The 22,914-nt window shown below is 42.1% G+C and overlaps 3 protein-coding genes across 8 annotated transcripts; 1 reads left to right on the top strand and 2 right to left on the bottom strand.

The window, feature by feature from the left end:
* Positions 1-40: 40 nt before the first annotated feature.
* On the bottom strand, positions 41-4,403 carry LOC136457386 (protein DEFECTIVE IN MERISTEM SILENCING 3-like). The gene is made up of 8 exons (XM_066457419.1): positions 4,287-4,403; positions 3,987-4,089; positions 3,753-3,867; positions 2,218-2,452; positions 1,905-2,096; positions 1,499-1,819; positions 776-995; positions 41-484 (listed from the first exon to the last, which is right to left on the bottom strand). The coding sequence occupies exons 2-8, from the start codon at positions 4,032-4,034 to the stop codon at positions 398-400; spliced, it is 1,218 nt and encodes a 405-aa protein (XP_066313516.1). The 5' UTR covers positions 4,035-4,089; positions 4,287-4,403; the 3' UTR covers positions 41-397.
* Positions 4,404-7,173: 2,770 nt separating this feature from the next.
* Positions 7,174-9,494, top strand: LOC136457385 (uncharacterized). The gene is made up of 2 exons (XM_066457418.1): positions 7,174-7,452; positions 8,846-9,494. Exons 1-2 carry the CDS (start codon positions 7,223-7,225, stop codon positions 9,279-9,281), a joined length of 666 nt encoding a protein of 221 aa, XP_066313515.1. The 5' UTR covers positions 7,174-7,222; the 3' UTR covers positions 9,282-9,494.
* Positions 9,495-10,624: 1,130 nt separating this feature from the next.
* LOC136457383 (uncharacterized) lies at positions 10,625-15,011 on the bottom strand. 6 transcript variants are annotated; one of them, XM_066457416.1, is made up of 13 exons: positions 14,658-14,791; positions 14,319-14,442; positions 14,097-14,227; positions 13,729-13,981; positions 13,332-13,486; positions 12,750-12,814; positions 12,375-12,458; positions 12,138-12,275; positions 11,910-12,034; positions 11,554-11,835; positions 11,333-11,466; positions 11,121-11,159; positions 10,625-10,971 (listed from the first exon to the last, which is right to left on the bottom strand). In XM_066457416.1, the coding sequence occupies exons 3-13, from the start codon at positions 14,114-14,116 to the stop codon at positions 10,833-10,835; spliced, it is 1,434 nt and encodes a 477-aa protein (XP_066313513.1). In that variant the 5' UTR covers positions 14,117-14,227; positions 14,319-14,442; positions 14,658-14,791; the 3' UTR covers positions 10,625-10,832. The 6 variants fall into 6 exon arrangements, with proteins under 6 accessions (XP_066313513.1, XP_066313511.1, XP_066313514.1 ...); XM_066457414.1 differs by having other exon boundaries at positions 14,141-14,227; XM_066457417.1 differs by having other exon boundaries at positions 14,146-14,227.
* Between the last annotated feature and the right edge of the window lie 7,903 nt (positions 15,012-22,914).

Here is a 22,914-nt window from a genome sequence, read left to right as displayed (position 1 = left end):
CTATAAATGAAATAATCCCTATACATGCATCAAGCAGAAAAGTGCATCAACAGCCAAGAATCACGATTAGCAATTGGCAATTTAATTAGCATGTTTTACCTTGCATGTACATGTACATCACTTGTCCTCTTAACAAGGACCTACAAGGCAACCATGAAGTAAAAAGCCTCACAAACCGGCAAGCAAAAGCTAAGAAACATTCTAACCCCATAGATTAATTGAGATCCATAGGGCCACTAAGCTAGCTATATGGAAGTAGTAGAGGAATTTCATTGGCCTATCATCCTCCACAAACTAACACCAAGCTTGTGGCAAAAGGTAGTTACGTCGTGCTTCAGGCATGATGCCAGAGCATGCAAGAGCCCCAACAAAATAGGGATGCCACCAAATGTTTCTACTACCAGCGCTTGTGGGAGGGCTTGGCTCCAAATGGATTACTTCCAGGAGTTGCAGGTGAATGAGTTGTTGGCGAATCATGCCACGTCTGCCAGAAGAGAAAAAACAGCAGGTCAAGTTACAGTACTGTTCATCCTTCTACGTATGGATAATAACAGAAAAAAAATTACCCTTCTCTATCAATGGAATAGGCACAATTGTGCCCGTTTGTTCCAAAAAAAAAACACTTATATCATCAAATGTTATTCAGATTTCCAAGAAATTTGGCCTATTGCACAGGAAGCTATATTACACTAGTATATGCGTAGATATTCCATTGCATCACTAAATATGAAGTACCTTAGGTTCTAAAGGGAATAAATCGTTCATGTATACATACCTGTGTCACTGCTGGATGAGTGAGATAATCCATGAGCTCTTGCTTCTGCTTCATGTATAATTCCTTAACTTGTTTCAGCAAATCCTCCTCCCTTTTCATATCTTCAAGAACCCTTTCCTTCTCCCAATTCTTAAGTTTAACTTGCTCCTCCATTTCAGCGATATTTTCAGGTAAACTTGAAACCTCAATGTTTACAGGAAATTTCACTTCAAGATTTTGGCTGCAAAAGCCATTTATAGTTATTTATTAGAGATTTAAAGTAATGAAATCTAGCTTGATTAGCATGTGTGAACATAAATTATAAAGGAAAAAAGGTGTAAAAGGTTAGCAACAACAACGGTCCAAACAAAGCAAGAAAACTGCATGAGGTAAATAAACAAACCAGGTAAGATAACTGAATAAAGACTGACATTCTTCTTTAGAACATACGAAATCAACAGTTCAGACCTCATAAAATAGGTGATAAAGAGAAAAAGTAATTACACCATTTCTTTCGTTTTTATCACAGCACAGTTTTACAGTTTACAGAAACTAATTACAGTTCACAGTGTTACAAATTTCATGATTAAGTGTAACAAGTGTCTGATAGAATGAGCTTATGAAAAGTCTCATGATGTAATACTTTACATAGTACAGTACACAATAATCAGGAGAATCAGCAAAACTCAAAAAATGCATGATCAATTGACATTACCAAGACATGTAAACGGATAAATTGCATACCTATCGCCAAGGCAGAACGAGCCATTGGGTCTCAGTATACCACCATCTAGAGAAACAGCACCATCTTTTATCAGTGGAAGAGCACTTTGAATGTCAGCTCTAGTCTCATAAACTTGTAAATGGGAAAACAAAGTATAAAACAAAGTTTCCCTAAGACCGTGGCCACTGGCTGTGAGGCAACTCAAGTGTGCTCGGTCCAGATGGATCATATTTACTGCAAAGTCCAGAAAACCAGGAGGAGGCTCCCCTCCAGGCAACCTTGGTCTATGTAAAATAAGCCTTCTCTGCGGATCGTCAATGTTAACATCACCAGAAAATGGCCTGCAGCATTTAATAATGCATAATATTAAAGTGCTCATCCAGTTGATCCTAAAAGAGAAGGTGGTAAATATATGAAAAGATGTACCTCAAGTTTTCAAGACAAAAGACAGTAAATCTTCCATCCAGAAATTTTCCAACAGAGCGACCAAGTCCATGAACGCCACTGGTCTTATCAATGATGCCATCCTTGTCGTATTTCTCAAGACCCTTAACACCATCATAAGTCTTGCAAACAAGAGCAAGCATATTATCCATTCCCAAGTACTCTGTGAGAAGCCTACAATAAAATTAAAACAAGATTAAAAAAAGGCAAAATAAGAACAAACACATCATTTCAATTAACTTGGTGCCAATTAAGGCACTAAAAATCTCATACGGAACAAAGAAGAAAACTTGACCTGCTGAGGTTGTCATTATTTACTTTTCCCAATGTAGCCACAAAACCAAGTATATCTTTCATCAGTGGCATCTTAGATGCTAGCTCATGATGACGGACTTTCAATTGGCATATAATCCCAGCTGCTGTATTGTCCTGATCAAGTATACTTCGGATAGTACGCTGTTCAGCCTCTTGAGCAGAAGTATCATTATTCACAACAGCGGCCACGGATGAATGATAATTCCCAAGTTTGACTGAGAAAAAGTTGCAGTTTCAGTACACTTATAGAGGCATTGTGAAATAATGTATGGAAATGTGGAGTGTGGACTTCTTTCATCAGTGAAGCACAGTCCATCAGAGTGTTAACAGTAGGAAGCAAAAGGAAAGGTGGTCAACAAGGCTAATGTGAATATAGTCTGTCTTCCAAAATGATTTTTACACTCTTTGCATAATGCTGTTCAAGCTTAAAATTCTCTATTGTCAAAGAGAAATTCTTATAAAATATACGAAATGCTGCATTACTCATCTAGATATTTTTGGGACATCATCCGTTCACAAGAATGTTAATTACATTTTGAAGATTGCCAATTCTCTTCAGATGATTTCTGTCAGGCTGGGCCCAAAAGAGCCCAAATTAGGACATAGGCTAGCAAGGCCTTTGAGCGGCGCCTCCATCAGGAGGGCGCACGTCCAGCAAGGGGGACAGCCAAAAGGCAGGCGTCCACCCTCTCTTGAAAGTCCAGCTCTGGTTCCAATTAGGAAATTAGAGATAGAATAGATATGGTAATTGAGTTTGCTTAGGAAAGAAGTGTGAGGGAAAGTTCCAATCTATAAGGGCGTCCCCAACAAGGGGTGATGTCGCTAGCTCGGTCTGACGTGGAGGCAAGAGAAATCGCAAAACCAATCTCGCTAGAGACTACTTCCTCGCTAGTCTCGAGTAAATAAAAATGTTTACTTGTAGGGTCCACGCAATGACGTGGTTTCTAAATCGCTAGCTACCAACAATTACCATTGAGGACGCCCTAAGGAATTATTCCCATTTGATTACTTGGTAAACAAGCCCACTTGGGACTATAAATATAGCTTATATAGGGCATATGTACCCCTTTGTGGCAAGCAAGAAAAGAAGGGGTTTATCCTCTAAAGCTCTTGGCCCTCCGGTTCCTGAGCCTCCTCTCCCTCTCCCTACGGTCGACCAGCATAGGGTGCGCCCCTACTTCCCTAGCCGCCAGTAGCAAAGGCAGGACGCCGTAAGGCTCCTGTCCCTCGCCCTCCAACCTCCTTCGACTATGATCTATGCACCCAGCCTCCCACCAATCTACGCCCATCGCAATTTCATTTCAAATAAGTACGTACGGAGATAACAAGTAAAACCGAACTCTGTCATGGTGTAGTCAAAATCCATGCATCGCAGTCCATAGTTACTACTTGAAATCATAATTAGTCCACATGATGTTATAAGTCAGCATTTTGTGTGAAATAAGAATTTACATAGCCCAGAAGGCACAAAGCTACTGCAACTGAACTGAAGAGCCGAACAAATTAACAACTTACTTCCTAGGTCGATGCAGGCCTCTTCAACGGCATTGAGTTGGGATTTGAGGAACCTAATGTTGTCCTCATGATGGCTCACTTTGAGGGCCAGCCTCTTGAGCTTGTCCTCCATCGCCTGCAACACACACGCACCACGAGAAAACCCCCATTCAGAGAACAGTAACCACGCAGCACATTGCGACGGTTGCCTCCCAAATCAAACCGCGTAAAAGAGGGGCAGCAGCGGGATCACACCTTGCTGTTGAACTGCACAATCTGCGACGGCAGCGACGGAGCTGCCATGCCGCACCTCCGCGAATTGGGCCGCAACGGGAAGACGAACTACGTGACCACCAATCTGCACCGCGTAAAGAAGAAACGAGAATGAAACTGGCAGCGCCGAGACCGGGTTGAGGAGGGAAAGGAATTCGGCAAGACCATGGAACACAGCACAGCGAAGACAGGTGGAGAAAAAAAGGGTAGCGAACACGAAGGCGGCGGCGCTGGGCAGAGGGAGGGGCTCTGACTGGGAGGAGACGGAAAAGAAAAACTCACCTTGGTGCCATGACCGCGGGAGCAGAGGGCGCCGGCGTTGCAGGGGAGGGATCTCCCCAGGAGAGAGAGAGAGAGAGAGAGAGAGAGAGAGGGAGAGCGAGGTAGATTTGAGATTTGTTTGGTAGATCTGAGGAAGGTGAGCAAAAGTTAGGAGAAAATTAGGGTAAAATATATAGTTTATGAGTTGGTTCGCCGGTTGTTTTTTTTTTTAGGCTGAAACCAATCAGCGAACATGCTGTATTATAGTACTCCATATTGTTCTTTTATAATAGAGGTAAAACTAAATGGCACGAGGTTATATATCAAAGATATTATTATTTAAATTTATTTATTTTTAAGGTGGTCAAGATGTTAGCGTTTTACGTGGGAATGTTGAGTTGTATTTAGTTGTAAGATGGAAACAATTTAAAGTGAGTTAGGATTTGTTAGTACTTGGTATATATGGTTTATCATGTTTTTTTAAAAGAAAATTGGTAAGATCGTTTGATACTATAGAATAGTAACATTTTTATTTAGACGTGATTCAAATGTAAACAGATAAATAGAGACACACCTAAAATAACCAATAGATTATGATTTTTTCCATATTATCGAGGTACTACGAAAACATTTCAGGTAAGCAAAGATCTAAATCAACATACTATTAAGTAGTCCAATGTTAAAATAGTGTTAAGAATGTCTATTTATTTATATTTGTTGGGAAAAAGTTTTTTTTCTAAACGAAGTGGTATAATTCTCTGAGAAATCACTTTAGTCGTGGTATGAAAAAGTAAATATAACAAGTACATTTTAGTTGTCATGAGCCAAAGATTAATATGAATAAGGTGTTCTAACTGTAAAACTGTCTTGGACGTGCTCAATGTATCATATTTGTTTTTAAAGTTTGAATGGCTATGTTCAAGAATTTAAAGTTGAGAATTTGTTGCTGTTTTTCTAGAGAATGGAGTAGAAGACTTGTAGCCTGATTTGTTTTCATGTGTTCGGTGGTAGAGTTTATGTGAATTTTGTCAGTTGCTAACCAAAAACTCTTTTCAAACACGCCTTCATACACTGCCTATCTTCTCTGCCAAATCGCATTTCTCATGATTTTTTTTAAAAAAACTCTCATCTCTCCATTTTGTGGACCTTTAGTTATGTTCTCCAACGTGCAGGAACATCACTACCTACTCCTCAATGTTACTGTTGATGCTATCTTGCGGAAGGGACCTTTGCCTAAAGATGCCACAGAGCTGGAAAAAGGAGCCCTTTTCATCCAAAGAAGTTTAACACAATGTTGGTCATTGCTGTGATAGATAAACCTGAGATTGTTCATCCATTCATGATCCCTAGCTGTCATTGGACCATAAGAGATCCCTCTCATGTAGGAAGACATGCGTCTAAATTAACAAACAGCCAGGCATTGATGACTGACGACGCCTAAGTGTTGGATCCATGCCGCTAAACAAGACATGGGAGTGGGGAAATTAGTATGCTAGCTGGTGCATAAGTAAGAATGAACCCTAATCTAGAAAGAAACCATGGATCGGCTGCGACATTCAAGATGCGCCACCCAGATCCACGAATATCATCGACTATTCCCAATGACTTAGCAAAAAACGAAGTACGTATAGCAGAGTACAGGAACAAAGCCACGAATACTACTCAAGGGAACCATCAATACTTAACAAATCATGTCATAATAACCACTAGAAAAGGGAGAAATCATCTGGATCTAAACAAAATAGAACCAGATCTAGTCGTAATAACCACTAAATAGATCCAGGAGGACGAGAGAGGGTTCGAGGGTGCGTACTCTGGTTAGAAGCGAAGCGTCTCACCTGCGAGCACCTGGAGACGGCCGACGACCTTCTCTTATAAGCCCCCGGCTGGGAACCCTAACGACAGCGAGAGAGTACTGGGGTGAGAAGAGAGTGAGAGCGGCGGCCAGTGAACAGTGGTAACCCTAGCGGGTTGGGTGGGAATCTAGGGTTTTATTGATGGCTTCAGCAGGCCAAGGCAGGACCTCGTGCGTGGCTAGGCCAAGCCTGGCTCTGCGAAAACGAGCGGTACGGGCATTTTTAGAGAGCTAACTTATCCATATGAAATAGCTTGTGCAAGCCTGGCTAGCAGGCCATGTAAGGAACACAACAACCCAGGCTAGCAGGCCATGTAAGGAACACAACAACCCAAATTGCATTATGCAAGTCTGGCCACCGTCTAAGCCATGAATCAATCACACCCATAGCATATTCTCTATGAGGAAATTTCTTGTGAGCCATTAAAAAAATATCACAATTTCCTGTGAGCCACTGAAAAAAGTTCGGCGGACTTCAGCGCCACTGCTCCAACATTTTTTTGCCCTCCATGGCACTGCTGTCAAATTGGGCTCTAACAGTGTCAAACTGAAGGGTTGAAAAGTCGAAAATACTCTTAGGTCTAAATATGCCATTAATTTTTTTAGTATTTTAACAACTTCAAATAAAAAAACTCAAAACTAGAAAGTTGTAGATCTCGTCGAGATCTATAATTTTCATATAAAAATTATCTTCATTTAATACCATAAAAAATATGATTTTTCTAAGATATATTAATCATATCAAATCATATCTTTTTTGCGAAATTAAATGAAGATAATTTTTATATAAAAATTATAGATCTCGACGAGATCTACAACTTTCTAGTTTTGAATTTTTTTTTTCATTTGAAGTCGTTAACATGCTCAAAAAAAATTAATGACATATTTAGACCTAAGGGTATTTTTGACTTTTTATACCTACAGTTTAACACCGTTAGAGCCTAATTTAATAACAGTGGTATGGAAGAAAAAAAAATAATGATGCTCAAGTCTGCCGAACTTTTTCGATGTCTCACAATAAATTGTAATCTTTTAAGCAATTCGCTCTATTCTCTACCGGTCTACCCGTTTGCTTTGCTTGCCAAGCTGGAAGACGACGACCATGGCCAAGCAGCAGAATCCCATCCGCATCCCCATGGCGCTGCCGCTGCCCCTCGTCCTCGTCGCGCTGCTCCTGCCGGCCGCCCGCGCGGCCGGAGAGACGCCGCAGCACACGACGGTGCACGCGGAGTCGGACTTCGAGGTGCGGCTGTACCGCGACACCGTCTGGATGTCCGCCCCCACCCCTGACATCCCCTCCTTCCATGTCGCCACCAAGCTCGGCTTCCACCGGTAACCGTCTCTCGGCTCTCGCTCTCCGGGATCTTGTTCCGCTCGGCTCGGTAGCAGATCGATCGGTTGCCCCCCTCCCCCAGTCCCTGTGGGGTGTGGGCGGCGCGGTCCGGTCGATTTCGATTTCTTGCATAGTAATGGATAGAAATGCAAGAAAAAGTGGACTGGATTGCTATTGGATTTTGATGGGGAAACCGAAGACCGAGAGGGTTGTTGCGCTGTTGGGTGTTCACCAGGATGCAATGCTGTTGTGTGGATGTGCACTTCAGACTTCAGTTGATATGGATACTTGCAAGTACTATCAATGTCTGTTTCCTTTTATGTCTCGTAATTTTGTTTTGTAATCATACGCTTTGTTATCTGTTCTGTTTTAATAAAAGTAACTGTAGATTCCTCAAAAAAAAAAGGTACTATCAATGTCATCTCATCTTGAGTAGAGGCCTGTTCATTTTTTTTTTCAGTTAAAAGTATCCGAGCTTCCTTAAAACCAAACGAGTATCCATGGTGGTAAGATAAGGATTAACTAGACTCTTCATGGTTATCGTAGGTACAACTCTCTAACTAACCTGTGAATAGCAACTGGTAAAGATAAGTCTGTACTAATTCAAGAACACGGAGACCTGCATTTTCTTCTATTGATGTTCATGATCAATTGCAGGGCTCCTGAAATTAACTAAACCATCCGTTTTGTAACCTGCTATTTTGAAATTATGATCATTTTGATTTCTTCGTTATTTTGTTATGCAAATTACCATGGTTTTTGAGGCGTCGCCTAGGCGGTGAGGCGTACCCCAGGCGCCGCAGGACGCCACAGGGTTTTAGACTTTTAGTTATGCCATATCGCCTAGGCGTCACCTAGAAGGCGCCTAGGCGTCCAGGCGTACCCCCCAGCGCCACAGGACGCCGCAACGCCTCAAAAACCATGCAAAATTCTCACTGACGAAGACTCTTTGATATTTGAAAGATTTATTTTTTTGTTATGCAAATTACTCACTGACGAAGACTCTTCGATATTTGAAATAGTATCTAATAATACTAAGGCATCCTACAGACAAACCGATAGTCTTTACCTGAGTAGTGTTTGGCAGTTTCCTACTAACTGGTGTTGTGAAATTCTGACCAGGTATTCTATGACTCTGCTAACTCATGAATTCTGAAGTTTTATTATTAGTTTTGATATTACCTGAGGCTACATACCTGAGGCTCAGCTTGTGATATTCCTGTCCATAAGATATTGATGTTCTGCCAGATCATTTTCTGTACATAGGATTGCACCACATATATAACCACTTGCAAATGTCACATTTGTTTTAGCTCACTCCCCTACTGCTTGATCTTCTTTATGTGATCCAACAATCTCTAAAATCTTTTCCATGTTGTTGCTGGCTGCCAGATTGTTCCAGTACCTGATGGGCGCAAACCTCAACTCTTCGAGGATCAGAATGACCACCCCTGTACTTACAAGTGTGGTTCCAGGTGCAGGGCCTCTGCACTCCTCAGCCTACTTTGTTCGGTTCTACTTACCAACAAAGTTCCAGGCTTCCCCTCCGGTTCCTCTCCCAGAACTGAACCTGCATCCAGATAGATGGCCAAGCCACTGCATTGCAGTGAGGAGCTTCTCAGGTTATGCACGGGACAAGAACGTGGTTGAGGAAGCTGAGAAGCTTGCCATGAGCTTGAGTCGGTCACCCTGGGCTAACTCCACAAACTACCCCAGCAAGAGCGCTTACTCAGTTGCACAGTACAGTAGTCCATTCCGCATCATTGGCCGTGTCAATGAGGTGTGGTTCGACGTCAACTGCAAATCTACTGGTGTTGAGACGTACTGAAATGTTTATACAGTGTGTTGTCGCTGAAAACCAAGTGGAATGTGCATCAGCACCATGTGAGCTGTGCACATTTTTGTGTACTCCTATATGTATGGTATAATGCAATGGTTGGTGCCAAATGTAATGGATGAACTATATACACTATGCCACAAGCTCAGCTCAGAATGATGTTGCATGTGATTGTGTAGTTAATACGACCATTCCAGTCATAATGACACCTGTGAGCCAATCGGTAAAGATATACATGTGCTGATGTTCATGACAAATCGCAAAATTATAGTTCTCTGAAATGAATTAAATATAATCTGCTTCTGTGACTTGCTGGACTGAAGTTAAGTTCAATTTGTTATCTTCATCTTATCCTATCATGCAAATTACTCGTTGACAATGTTGGGAAGCTTTGATTTGTGAAACAACTAATAGTCCTAAGGATTCGGCCTCCTACTTCCAGATCAATTGTCTTCACCTTTTATTGTTTTGCCACTTCCCTACTAGGCATCGCAAAACACCAAGCAGTGATGCTTTCGACTCTGCTTCATCGAATTGGAATTGCTATTAGTTTGATTTTTAACCTGCTGAGGTTAATACTTATGGACTTAAGAAGATACTATAAGCGACATTTGGATGTCTTGCTGGGTCATTCTGTACAATCGAATGTACTGGCACATCTGTAACTACCAGCTGCATTCGGTACTTTGTTGTTAATTAATTAATACCCTTGCCATTTCACAGCTGTTTAAAGTCTTTGTGCTCAATCTGCTTTGTTAGACGATCCAGCAAGCGCTCCCTAATGAACTTTTCACTCTATAAATTGCTGAACCTGAAGTCTTGGTCCTGGAGGCTCAGAATGACCACCTTTTTTTTGTGACTCGATGTAGTTTAGGTGCAGGGCCTGTGCATTCTTCAGCCTAGTATGCCCAACTCTAGTTCTATATTAAAGTTCCACGCTTCCTCTGATTCCCTCTTATTCCTCTCCCATAATTGAAATAATGCATTAACAAGCACTTTACACCAGATGTATTGATGCATTAACAAGCACTTTACACCAGATGGACTCAAGTCCCAGACTCATATCCCTAAAGAGCAGCAACATCCGATTGGATTGTTCAATCAGTTTATGGTTCATTTGGCTCTCTGTAAATTTTTAATGAGCTTCTACAAAAAAGGTTCACAACTGTTCAGAGTAAGAAGAAAAAGCTAGGTCTGCCACTTGCTAGAAGCGGGTAAGAAATTAACTAGTCAGCGATGCCTCAAATCATGATTCTTGAACCCAATTTTTTTTCATCAATCAACAAAGTAAGCATGGGATATACAAAATAGTAAGTAACAAATATATATAGTGAAATATGCCAGGATGGTTGTCATTCATGCATGCTACCAGGTTATTAGGTTACGTTGAGATGCCATTACACCATACACCATATGAACTTAATCTCAGACTCATTTTGCTCTCTGCAAATTTTTAATAAGCATCTACAAACAAAAGGTTCGCCACTGTTCAGGGTAAGAAAAAAAAGCTAGGTCCACCAATTGCTAGAAGCGGGTGACAAATTAACAAGTAGGCAATGCCTCAATCCTACGAGGCGGTGCCCATGACTGTTTCCTAAAGAGCAAGCCAACCCTTTCTTTCCTTTCTTGTTTCTCTTTCTTGGGATCCTGATGACACCAATATGGCATAGGCACAGGCCATCTGTCAACAACAAACATGGACTTCAGTCATAATCAAGTTACCCTAGAGATGAAGCAGAACATGAGCCCACTTTTCTTTCCCTAAAATAAAACCCTTATGCATGACACTTGTAATAAACAATGTACAGTATGTAATGAGATAAAACGTACCTGTTCTTATAACCATCACCATCGGTTTCAGCAAGAAATCTATCCAACACATACAAAAAAAAAAGGAACAGATCAGCAGAATGAATATATACTTAATAAATAGACATGACAAAGACTTCCATTTAGGCCATAAAAGTTCTTCCAGGTACATGTAAATCATGTCATACGCCCAGCACTTGTAAGCCCATGAAAGAATATACCACCACAAATACCTTTTCTTCTCGAAATGTTCCAAAACCTTGCGAACACATGACTGTGGTAAGAACGGAGTTCCTTCATACTCATCGTAGAAGTTCGTGCCAATAAATCTCCCTTTAAAATCAATAAGGGGTCCTCCAATGCCAGCCTAGCGACAACAACAAAATAATGACTGCTACAATTAGCATCGTGTAAAAGGCAAAGAAATGCACCATGGAAAGGCGAGAAAAGGAACCTTGGTGATTTCACAACTGGAGTACCAGAGAACATTGCAATCAAGCAAGCTATGGCGGTGCCCCTGATTCAGTAGCCCTTTTGTGGTCATTAACATGCCTGATTCAAAGCAACGTCCAACCGCTACTGCTTTGCCAGAAACATCTGATGACCTATCATCAGAAATACTCATTGTAGGAAAAGCACGGTCACTGTTGAAACTGACAATTGCAACATTGTAGTGTAAGTGGCAATGTTGTAATGTTCCTTCAGTGTGCTGTTTGTCTGGAAGCAACACATCAATCTGCAAATGACAGCGAGAAACTTAAGCAAGAACCTTAAAGGGACAAAGAGTACAGCATGGTTAAGGGCACCAACCTTCAGGTTGTCCCAAATCTTGAATTCATCACGAGGATCTCTAACCAAGCTTGCTGAAGTGAGAATAGCAGCACGTCCATTCCATTCTATAATTATGCCTGAACAAGCAAAATACCTCGTCTCTCCTGCATAACATGATTTTCGACCATTAATGGTTAATCATGACCAAATACAAATCTTGACAAGTTACAAATATGGAGAAGTTACGAGCATTCTACTACAAATCACCATTGTATGAAGCAAGGGAGACAACACTTTGAGATAAATCTTTTGAAATTGTTTCCTTGAGTATACCCCAAACACCTTTGCCAGAATCATATGTGTCACCAAAAATTTCTTCAAAACTATTAACCAAAACCATGCCACCTGGTTAAACATACACAAACCATGCCCGCTGTTATTGCCGGCCTGAAACATAAATGCTACCCTGAAGAGGTCAGTAAAATAATAAAAAAAAACACTTACAATCAATCGCAGTTGTTAATGGCTTGGGATAACCCAAGGAGTCTAGATCCTCCGCCAATATATCCCAATTAGTAATAGCAAAATCTGGTGCAACAAGTTCAAGTGATTACCACAGATCATAAGCTATCACTAATACAATAATCATGATAAATGGCACTCATAGAAAACTCTGCATACAAGGATGAGTAATTGTCACTCAGGCTTAATATCATGAACATGAAGCAGTAAGATTAAATTATTTGTTGAACGACAGGAAAAAAACTAAACCTGCAACAGTTTTAACTTGCAAATACGTTTTCCTTTGAAACAATTATGAATTCCATACAAGTGCTATACTTGGTAGCCTTAGCCCTTAAGTAGTGTCTACTTGCTCACCTTTTGTACGGGACATAATGCATCTTTGCAATTCTCTACGTTTACGTGCTTGTATATTCCTGCGGCTGAACATAGTGAACCCATTATTATACTAAATAGAATCAAACAAAAGACCAAAAGTAACATGGACCAAACCAAAGCATGGATCTGTAGAACACCTACATGGAAAGACTTGCAATCAAGATAAGGATAATGCCAAGATTTGGGAGATGTTATAAAATCAAGTTCACCCTTTAGTATTTTGGTCTGAATAGAAAACTTCCTTTGTTTCAATTAGGCATGCCTACTAGGTTCAACGTTAAAATAATTAAATCATAATGTAGAGCAAACAAGACAGGCTACGGGTGTAACTATCTTGGTTTAAAAACAAAATCAATCATGTAGTTAATGGGGGAGAAACATCCACAACTTCAAAAGTTCAAAGGAAAAAAATGACAAAAAAGAAGCTACAAAAGGAACAAACAGCTAATGCTTGGGCCTCATCCTCCCATGGCTAACAAATAACAACCAGATGAACCAGTGAAAGACAAGCACGCTGGGAAAGATATGGCTGACATATTCTGGACATACAGACATACTTACCTCTTGCTTACGAGCCATTCAATTCTTTTCTCAAACTTCTCCAGTTTTTCAATAATGACATTCCGTTGCATGAAAGCGCCCCTTTTAGTATCCAGAAAAAGGTTCATGCCAACAAAGTTCCCATTATCATCAAAGAGTGGCCCGCCATCACCAGCCTAGTGTAAAATAACGCGACACGCAACAAGGGTTACACCAGAACAAAATAAAGTGGCACAGAATAGGACAGGGGTTACACAGTGGGATGCCATTTTTTTACAACCCGATTTAAGATAAATGTCAGTGCATATAACAATAGACTAACAATTCATATCATGCATGATGCAGTCATTTATTCATAACACAACCATGCATTCATCAGAGAACTAATAGAGAGATACCATACCAACAATGTGCTAACCTTAGAGATATTACAAGTGGAGGCTGAAAGCTCTATGCCATCTTCAGAAGCACTTGAATCTTCAGTCTGCAGGGTCCCTCTTATGAGGGTTGGTCCTCCAGAGTCTGTCAGCTCTATGGCTAGTAGGTTACTGCCAGGTAGAACTTCCACCTCATTGTTAAGTGTACCGTGCAACAAGAGTAAATCCCGGACCCATAAAATGTTGTTCCAACCATGCCACGGCGACATTATTGGATGCATCACGCACTTGAATCTAAAAAATGACAATAAATAAAGCAAAAGGTAGGAGGAAAAGATAAAATAACATAAGCACACAAGAAAATAATACAGAACAAGCAAAATGAGCAGAGGATGCATGCAGCACCAACCGCCATGTCATGACCGGCATTTCTTCTAGCTAAGAAAGTTATACCCAACTTTTCTGAAGTCAACAGTCTTGTAGTGGTAGGTGTTTTGGTTTCTATAGGAATGCCTGAGCATGCAAGTATATTGATGGATCCTACAAAAAGATCACAATTCCAATAGTTAGCTGTGGATGTTCATATACATGCGTATGTGGAAAACTCAGAAGCAGAAAATAGAATAATCACCATCAAAACAAGAGAAGCGAGACAACACTTTTGGATATTTTGGAGGTTACTTTTTCACTCAGAGAAGCCCAGTAATATTGATCAAGACCACTAAAGACACTAAGTCCCAAGTCAATCAAGAACCCTGGTAAATAAAAAGACCAATGGTATACACCTGTTACTGTTAGTGCTCCAAATTGAGTTGTAAAATGGTATGCCAAAAAAAAAAAGAGGCCAGCAGACCTCAAGTAAATTAAATAGACCAGTAGTCTCTCCCTCACTAAAGAAAAAAGGTTTACAAAGATATGCCAAATTAAATTAAAGGGGAAAAAAAGAGTGGGCGGGCATGCAGCAGCAAACCTGAAGTAAATGAACCATCATTCCTGATCTCTCCCTCACAAGTAGGAGTCTTTTGCTTCTCATCTGACAAGCTGCTTGTGGTAGTTGTAGGAACTGATGAATAAGCAGTGTCGTCGTCGCAAGAAGTTTTTTGCCTTTTATTGGAGCTTGTGAGACGATAATCAGACGTCGTCTCTCGCCCACCCTTGCTGGTCGTCCATTGCTCCTCGTTAGAGCTTGCTGTGACTGTGAGATCGTTGTTATTATCAGCTGCCTGCATCTTTCGAAATCCGCCTGATGCAGAAGAAAACCGATGCAATTAATAAGTTGCATTGGTAGCCCCCCGGAAAAGCAAGGATAGGTGTAAAGTAAAAACGATGGGAGTCTGCGGAGCGGGAGGACGAAGCTAGCGTTGCGGACGGCCGCGCGGGTCGAGGTCGACCCGGTCACCCGGAGGCTGGCGACGGATGAGCGTGGACGTCGTGGTGGCTCGCTGGCCCGGCCGTGGAATCGTGGATATATATATATATATATATATATATATATATATATATATATATATATATATATATATATATATATATAGGGAGAGGCTATTCAGTAGCCGGCTACAAAATAAGTTATTCTGTAGCCACCTCCATTTACTATAATTTTATATACTAATTTACCATAATATAAATACATATTTACGATAGTTGGGTTACTATAACACATGGGGATATTTACCATAACGTTATATTAAACCACTTAGTAAGGAGTTACTATAATCTCGTAAAATAACATAGTAATTATCGTAACTCAAAGTGGCTACAGAATAAGTTATTCTGTAGCCAGCTACAGGATAGTAGTTCTATATATATATATATATATATATATATATATATATATATATATATATATATATATATATATATATATATATATATATATATGTATGTAATCCGTAATCGATCAGGTTCTCTCCCAAGTCCCAGCACCTGCCTTATTTCTTCCTTATTAAAGCCATGGGTGAACGATCCGGTTTTCATGTGCATGCCGGGTAGTGCCATGAGTTTTCACCATAGCTAACTAGCTGGTGCCTGGTGCTAATAAGTTGAGATACCACACTTTACACCACATGGACATGGACTCAAGTCTAATTAATTAGCAGCAGCGAGTATCCGATTCCATTATTCCACCAAGTTACGGCTCATTTTACTCTCTGTAAATTTTTTTAATAAGCCTCGATTCTACGAGGCAGTGCATGGTGCCCATGGCTCGATCCTCAGCAGCAATCGAAGCCTTTCTTTCCTTTCTTCTTTCTCTTTATTAGGAATCCAGATGACACCAATATGGTTCGGGCACAACAGAGATGAAGCAGAACATGGCCCACCTTTCTTTCCCCTAAAATAATCGTCCTGTTAGTTTGAGCTACTTTTCAGCCATGTAACAGTATTTTCCTCTCAGAACATTTTAGTATAAGCCAAATTTCAGCATAAGCGAACATGGTACATTTATATATGCATGCTATTTATGTAATACTCAGGTCACAATCATGACATTCATCCTATGAAATACGCGTTGGGGGTGCTTTCATCCTTTTGCAACTTGAATCTTTCATATTTTCCTTCCGATATATACAATTCTGCATCCTTGACCACCGCTACAAGAGTGTGCCTCTTTGCGTCGGTTGCTTCCTTTTGATGCATGTGTTTTAGGGATCATTTCTTGGGTGCGGTAATCCTTGGATTTTCACTAGCTTTGTAACAACTCTTCTTCCTCTTAATGAAATTACCTCGTGCTACGGCCGAGAAAAAAATTGTGCATCCTTGACCACCGCTACGCCTTCATTGATTTCTTCAAACCTCTTCCGAATCTTGTTGGCGCGGTCAAGATCTTTGACACTCTCAAATATAGTTGGATCGATAGCATCATACAGTACATTCATTGCTTGATCATGTAATTGACACTGCTACAGAAATCTTATCTCAAGCCGGCAAATAGCCTTTACGGAGGTGGAGGTGAGCACTGAGTCAAGATTTTCCCAGGCGGACAAATACTCGTCTGCATAAAAGAAATTCACAAAATAATAATAAAAAAGACGGCCTGTGAGCCCAGTGGCCCATGATCGAGGTGGTGTCCATTCCGCATCATTGGCCGTGTCAATGAGGTGTGGTTCGACGTCAACTGCAAATCTACTGGTGTTGAGACGTAACTGAAATGTTTATACAGTGTGCCGTCGCTGAAAACCAAGTGGAATGTGTAGTATAATGCAATGGTCGATGCCAAATGTAATGGATAATAATTGGATATAAACACTACTCCTATATCAGAAGCTCAACTCAGAATGATGTTGCATTGCGTGTGATTGTGCAGTTAGTACGATGCTTCCACTGACATGGTCGGCAAGATGTACAGTAGGAAAAGACGCCAAAACATGTGTAGTGGGCTAATTAATTAAGGAGGAGCCTGTGATCCTATATCACTTGATTTGTTTCTGATCATAGCAGAAGGTCTTTCATGTATGATCAAGAGAGCTGAGGAGAGAGGAGATCTGGAAGGCGTTAAAGTTGGTAGAGAGGCTGCAACTATATCACATCTTCTGTTTGCGGACGACTCGCTTATACTGATGCATGCAGATAAAAAGAATGCCAGACTGCTTGACTAATATTCTGCATCGATATTGTGCAAATTTGGGACAAAAACTAAGTGAAGCCAAATCGAGTAGTTACTTCTCGTCAAACACAGAGGTTGCTGTGAAGATGGAGGTATGTGCTTCCCTGAACATTGTGACAGAATCAAATACCTTGGATTGCCGGCTTTGGTGGGAGCTGAGCGAAGTGATTGCTTCCGTCATCTAATTGGTAGGGTGATATCCCAGATTAGTGGATGGAAGGAGAAGATGCTTAGTATGGGAGGAAAGGAGATTCTTATTAAGTCCATTGCTCAGGTCGTGCTAGTCTATGCGATAATGGTATTTCAATTCCGAAAAAACATATGCAAAGGAATTACAAGTGCTATTTCGTAGTACTGGTGGGGGATGACAATGAACATAACAGAATCCATTGGCAAGAATGGCAGAGGATGTGTTTGCCGAAAGCGAAAGAAGGAATGGGTTTTAGGGACTTGCAGTCTTTCAACTTGGCGAGCAAAATAAGTTTGGAGGCTGCTTACTGATCCAGATTCGCTATGCACCAGAGTACTCAGAGCTAGATATTATCCTGATAACAAATTGTTGAAGGCCGGAATGAAGAGTGGAAGCTCTTACACGTGGCAGAGTATGCTAGTTGGTCTTGAATGTTTCAAGCAAGGGTACATATGGAGGGTTGGAGATGGTACACACATAAATATATGGGAGGACAATTGGATACCGGGAAATCATAACATGAAGATCCAAACGAACAGAGCGAACAACATAGTGACAATGGTTGATGAGTTTATCAATCCGGTAGATTCAACATGGGACGTAGACCTAGTGAGGTCTATCTTTTGGCCTATGGGCATATGAATCTTACAAATTCACATCACCTTAGGGAGGAAAGATTTTGTGGCGTGACATTATAATAAGAATGGATTGTTCTTGGTACGGTCGGCTTACCGCTGCCAATGGGAAAGTAAATATGGGCTCAGATGCAACGCAACGCAGGCTGGTAGAGCTACTAGTAGCCAGGCATGAAAAATCTTATGGAAATTGCAAGTTCCGGGGAAGATCAATATATTTGGGTGGCGGGCTCTCAAAGGGCTTTACCATGCCGTGTTGTCCTGGCAAATCGCCATGTAGGGGGGTCGGGAGGTTGTCCAGTATGCAACAATGGAGCTGAAGATGTTAAGCATATGCTTTTCACATGTGATCGAGCGAGAGAAGTTTGGAAAGAGCTCGGTATCTAGGAAAAGATCACGCACCTACTAGACATGGACCGATCAGGTTCTGTAATCCGCAAAGAAGTGATGAGAAGAGGAGAACAGGTCCATGCACTGGAAGTGGGGCTCACAGAGCTAATTCTCACTAGGGGTTGGTATATATATATCTTGTGGGAACGACAGCAACACTTCATTCAAGAGACCATCCAGAGGCCTTGGAGGTCTTCTATGTCCATTGCTACCTTGACAAAGACTACAAATTAGCAACAAAAAAGGAGCAAAATTCTGACAGGGGTGGCAGAAACCTCAAGAGAGAAAGGTGAAGCTAAACGTTGATGCATCCTTTGATAAAAGTGTAGGGTGAGAGAGTGTTGGGGCGATCATAAGAAACATCGTGGGGGCGGTTACAGCTGTTGCCCATAGCTATGTTCCTTATCTGGTAGATGTGTTGATGGCAGAGGCATATGCTTTGAAAAAAGGACCGATAAGCGCAATATATTGGATGTAATCGGCTTATCATCGGATCGGATTGCATGGAGGTTGTAGAAAGAAGGATGGAGGTTTTTCAGCAATGTCTGCCATGGCAATGTATGATGAATGCAACATTATTTGGAGTGGATTTCAGAACATATCCGTTGAGCATTGTAATAGGGATGTGTCGATACGGGACCCACAGGATACCCCGCAAGGGAGAGAGAAGATCTAGTCCAACTAGGCACGCCAGCTGTCGATGTTTTACCACCGATAGCCTACCACGGGGGTACCCGGGGTAGTATGTTCGGGCTTCGGCGTATGCCGAACTCGATGGTTAACGCAAGAGACAGTCGATTTATCCTGGTTCAGGCCCTCGATCGTGGATCGAGTAACAACCCTACGTCCAGTCGGCGTTAGCCTTTTGCGTTGGATAGATTGTAAAGTGTTGTGTTGTACAATTGTTGTCCTGTTCTCTGTCTTAGGAGCTCTGCCCTCCTTTATATAGTCAGGAGGCCAGAGTCCTAGTTGGTTTACAATGAGAGTTCCTAGTAGGATTACTGAATAGTACTACTACTAAGATTACATGGGAAGAATCCTAGTTGGACTAGATCTTCTCTCTCCCTTGCGGGGTATCCTATGGGTCCCGTATCGACAAGCCCCCGAGCACTTCATGGTTGAGCTCTGAAAGTCTCGTTTTGCTCCTTCAAGTCTTGTTGAGTAGGAACAAACGTCGTCCAAGTGCTTTCTAGAGTGAAACCTTGTAGCGCTTCTTGGGACCTTCGAGTGGTGAGTGCTTTTTGAAGAAAAAGTACATCCATCTGGTTATAGCCCCCGAGCCTCTTGCTATTTGGAACAAGGAGCTGGAGGATCTTGTCTTGAAGTTGCTCTGTTTGTTCATTGAAGTTTTATCAAAAAGAACTCGAATATGGCTCGTTCCGGGTTCTTTTTGTCGTAATGTCTTGAAGTGGTCTGCGTTGAGGAAGTCTTTTGGTGACGTGCGCTTTTTCGAAGAAAAAGGCACTCACTGAGTGTAGCCCCCGAGCCTCTTGCTATTTGGAACAAAAAGTTGGAGGGTCTTGAATCTTTATGATGTTTGAAAATTTGTGTTCTGAAGTAGTCCCCGAGACTTGGATTATGTCATCATCTGAGTAGTTTTGCGACGTCTTTCCGAAGCAGCCCTTTAGTCTTGGATTAAATCACCATCCGAGTAGTTTCGCAGCATGCAGCCTCCGAGCGTATATCCGTGTTGTTTTGTTCAGGAAGAACCCGGATGCGAGGTCTTGGTGTATTCTTTGATAGTCTGCTGTTGTCAGATGTAGTTGTATGATGGTGGTTGAGTGTAAATGCCTTCTGTTCACAGGTTGTACTATGCTGGTATATTCTTCCAAATATGCTCGTCTTCGAGTACTGTTCCTTCTTGCCTGATTCTTCCATTATTGTGTCCTGTCTTTTCACTATGTCCTTTGTTAGGCTTATTTCGTTGGTACTCCTAGTCCATGTGCACCACTCCTTTGATCTATAAATACTGTCCCAGAGTGCTTGTTTTCATCCATTGGACATTCTGTTGAAACCTTCGTGGTCATGAACATGGTAGTTTGTGAAGCAGAGCAGCCCCTGGGCATATTTTGTAGTTCCTGTGTGTCTTGTCGTAGCCGGAGGAAGTCTTGTGATAGGGATTAGAGGTAGGCTAATCCCACGATAGCATTGTACCAGGATGTACGTGGCGGTAGTTGGAGGAAGTCTTGTGATGTGGGCTTCGTTCCTTCATCTGGAGGTTCTGGGTTGATCCTCGTCGCCTGTCCTGAGACTGTCCGATGTAGATCAACACCATATCCAGCATCACATCGGTCTTGGGTAGACAGATACCCACCGGCCTTCTATGCTCCATGTTGTCTTGCCATGCTTCCAATTTCTGCCTTGGATGCACTGCGTCCGTCCTTTGAAGAAAACAGTGTAGCTGATGGCGGTTTGTCCTTCCGAGTAGCAATTCGGGACACATAGTTGTTCTAGAACCTAGCCATGTCCGTGTTCCTCTTTGCTACTTTGCTTTTTGTGGTACCGAGTTCGTTGGGTCTTGTAAGATTTGTAATCTTCTATTTTTGAAGTCACTTGTAATGGAACGAATCTTATCTTCTGAGTTGTCCTTTACTTTTCTGCTGCGATCCCTGTCATTCATGAGATTACTGAGTTCTTTCTTAAATAATCGGGTTCTTTTGTTCCTTGCGAGGTAGCCCTTTGTTTCTTCTTGGTTGACGGGTTGTTCTTGTAGTGATCTGATAACCCTGCCGTGGTGCTGGACGAATAAGTCTGAAATCTGCCCATTGGATTGTACCGTTGTGTGGATTTGTGCCCTCTATCGTTTTAGCTGCGTCGGTAAATGGACCGTTGCGTTCTCACACGGTGTTTTAACGGGCCTGGTGGGCCGTTTCTAACGCTATAAAATTTATTTATAGACCCTTCGTCCTCTTTTTCTTTACTGCCTTTCTTTTGCCTTCAAACCCTAGCTCTTAATCATCCGCCGTCGCCATTGCCGCCACCATCCTTAGCGCCGCCGTCTAGCTTCATCTTCCCCAGTACCTTTTTGCTTCCGCTAGTTCATGGGTAAGAAGAAAACCACGAGCAAGTCCCATGCGACCTTCGTGGACGAGGAGTCATCCCTTTCTTTGATCGAGAACCAAGAGTTCATGGCCATGAGGGCTGCTTAGAAGGTTTGGCCGGCTCCAACAACAAGTGAAGATCAGCTGCGCGAGCTCATCAGCGACGGCTTGATCCAAAGTAAAGTCATCACTAAATGGAGAGTTCCGGGCGAGCATCGGGTTCCTGCTCTGGGTCCTGGTGAGATTGTCCTCTTCGTTTCCTTTGTCCGCGCCGGATTTTGCCTTCCTGCTTCCTCCTTCCTTCATCAGTTTCTTTGTTATTTCGGGGTTAGTCTGAACCATCTAACCCCTAATGCCGTTCTCCATCTTTCTGTTTTCGTTCATCTCTGTGAAGCTTTCCTCGGAATCCCTCCTTCTCTATCTCTTTTTCGCTACTTCTTTCGTCTGAAACCTCAACCCCGCTGCGAAGAAACTAGCGTTCTTGGCGGTTGGGGGATTCAGTTTCGCCAGGGTCTTAAGATTAAGTTTTTTGACTATGACCTGGTCGATTCTGTAAAAGATTGGCGTGTCGACTGGTTTTATGCTACCAATTTAATCCCTTCCCTTGTCGTCCACTCTGGATCTGGTCCTATGGTGAATGACCGATGGGACAAGAAACTTGAGTCACCCACTGAGATTCAAGTGATCCAGCCACTCCTTGATAGGATTAGCATGCTGAAACAGCAGGGTTTAACCAGTTTCGGTATTGTCTCGAGTTTTCTTTGTCGCCGAGTTCAGCCTTTGAAAGAGCGGGAGCACCTTGGCTTCGAGTATTCTGGAGCTGAGGATCCTTCACGCATGGTCCCAGCTCTTGAGCTGACCGATGAGGAGGTACTCGAGCGTCTCTAGAAGATGCTGAAAGGAGTGAGCGTTATTCCTCTTGCTGTCTCTGAGTTCTCTGCCAACAACCCGCCCCCAGTTGTGAGTTGTCTATCTCTTTGTTTGGGTACTTTATGTACTCTTGCTACATCCATTTTTGCTTAGCTTTTCCTTGTCTTGCTGTTTTATCCTTTTTCACAGGAGCTTGGGCGGAACTTCGTTGACCTGATCCCTCTTGATGTTCTCCCTGCCGTGGCAGAGACTGGGGATAAACTTGCTGGAACTTCTGCAACTAGTAAGTCCCCACCCTCCACAGCCCTTCCTGGGGTTTCTTCTAGATTTGTTGATGTATATAAGAATATGTTCCTCGTCTAGTCCCTCGCGGTCCTCGTAGTGTCCCGAAGAGAGGGCGAACGGATGGGTCTTCATTTGGCCTGCCTGTCTCCAAGAAGCCTCGCAAACCAAGTACTCTCTCAGGTACTCTAGTTGTTGCTAGCATGCTCTTAGGT

This window comes from Miscanthus floridulus, chromosome 6 (assembly GCF_019320115.1).
Source record: "Miscanthus floridulus cultivar M001 chromosome 6, ASM1932011v1, whole genome shotgun sequence".
NCBI classification, from domain to species: Eukaryota; Viridiplantae; Streptophyta; class Magnoliopsida; order Poales; family Poaceae; genus Miscanthus; species Miscanthus floridulus.
This window is presented reverse-complemented; position numbering and strand designations above follow the sequence as displayed.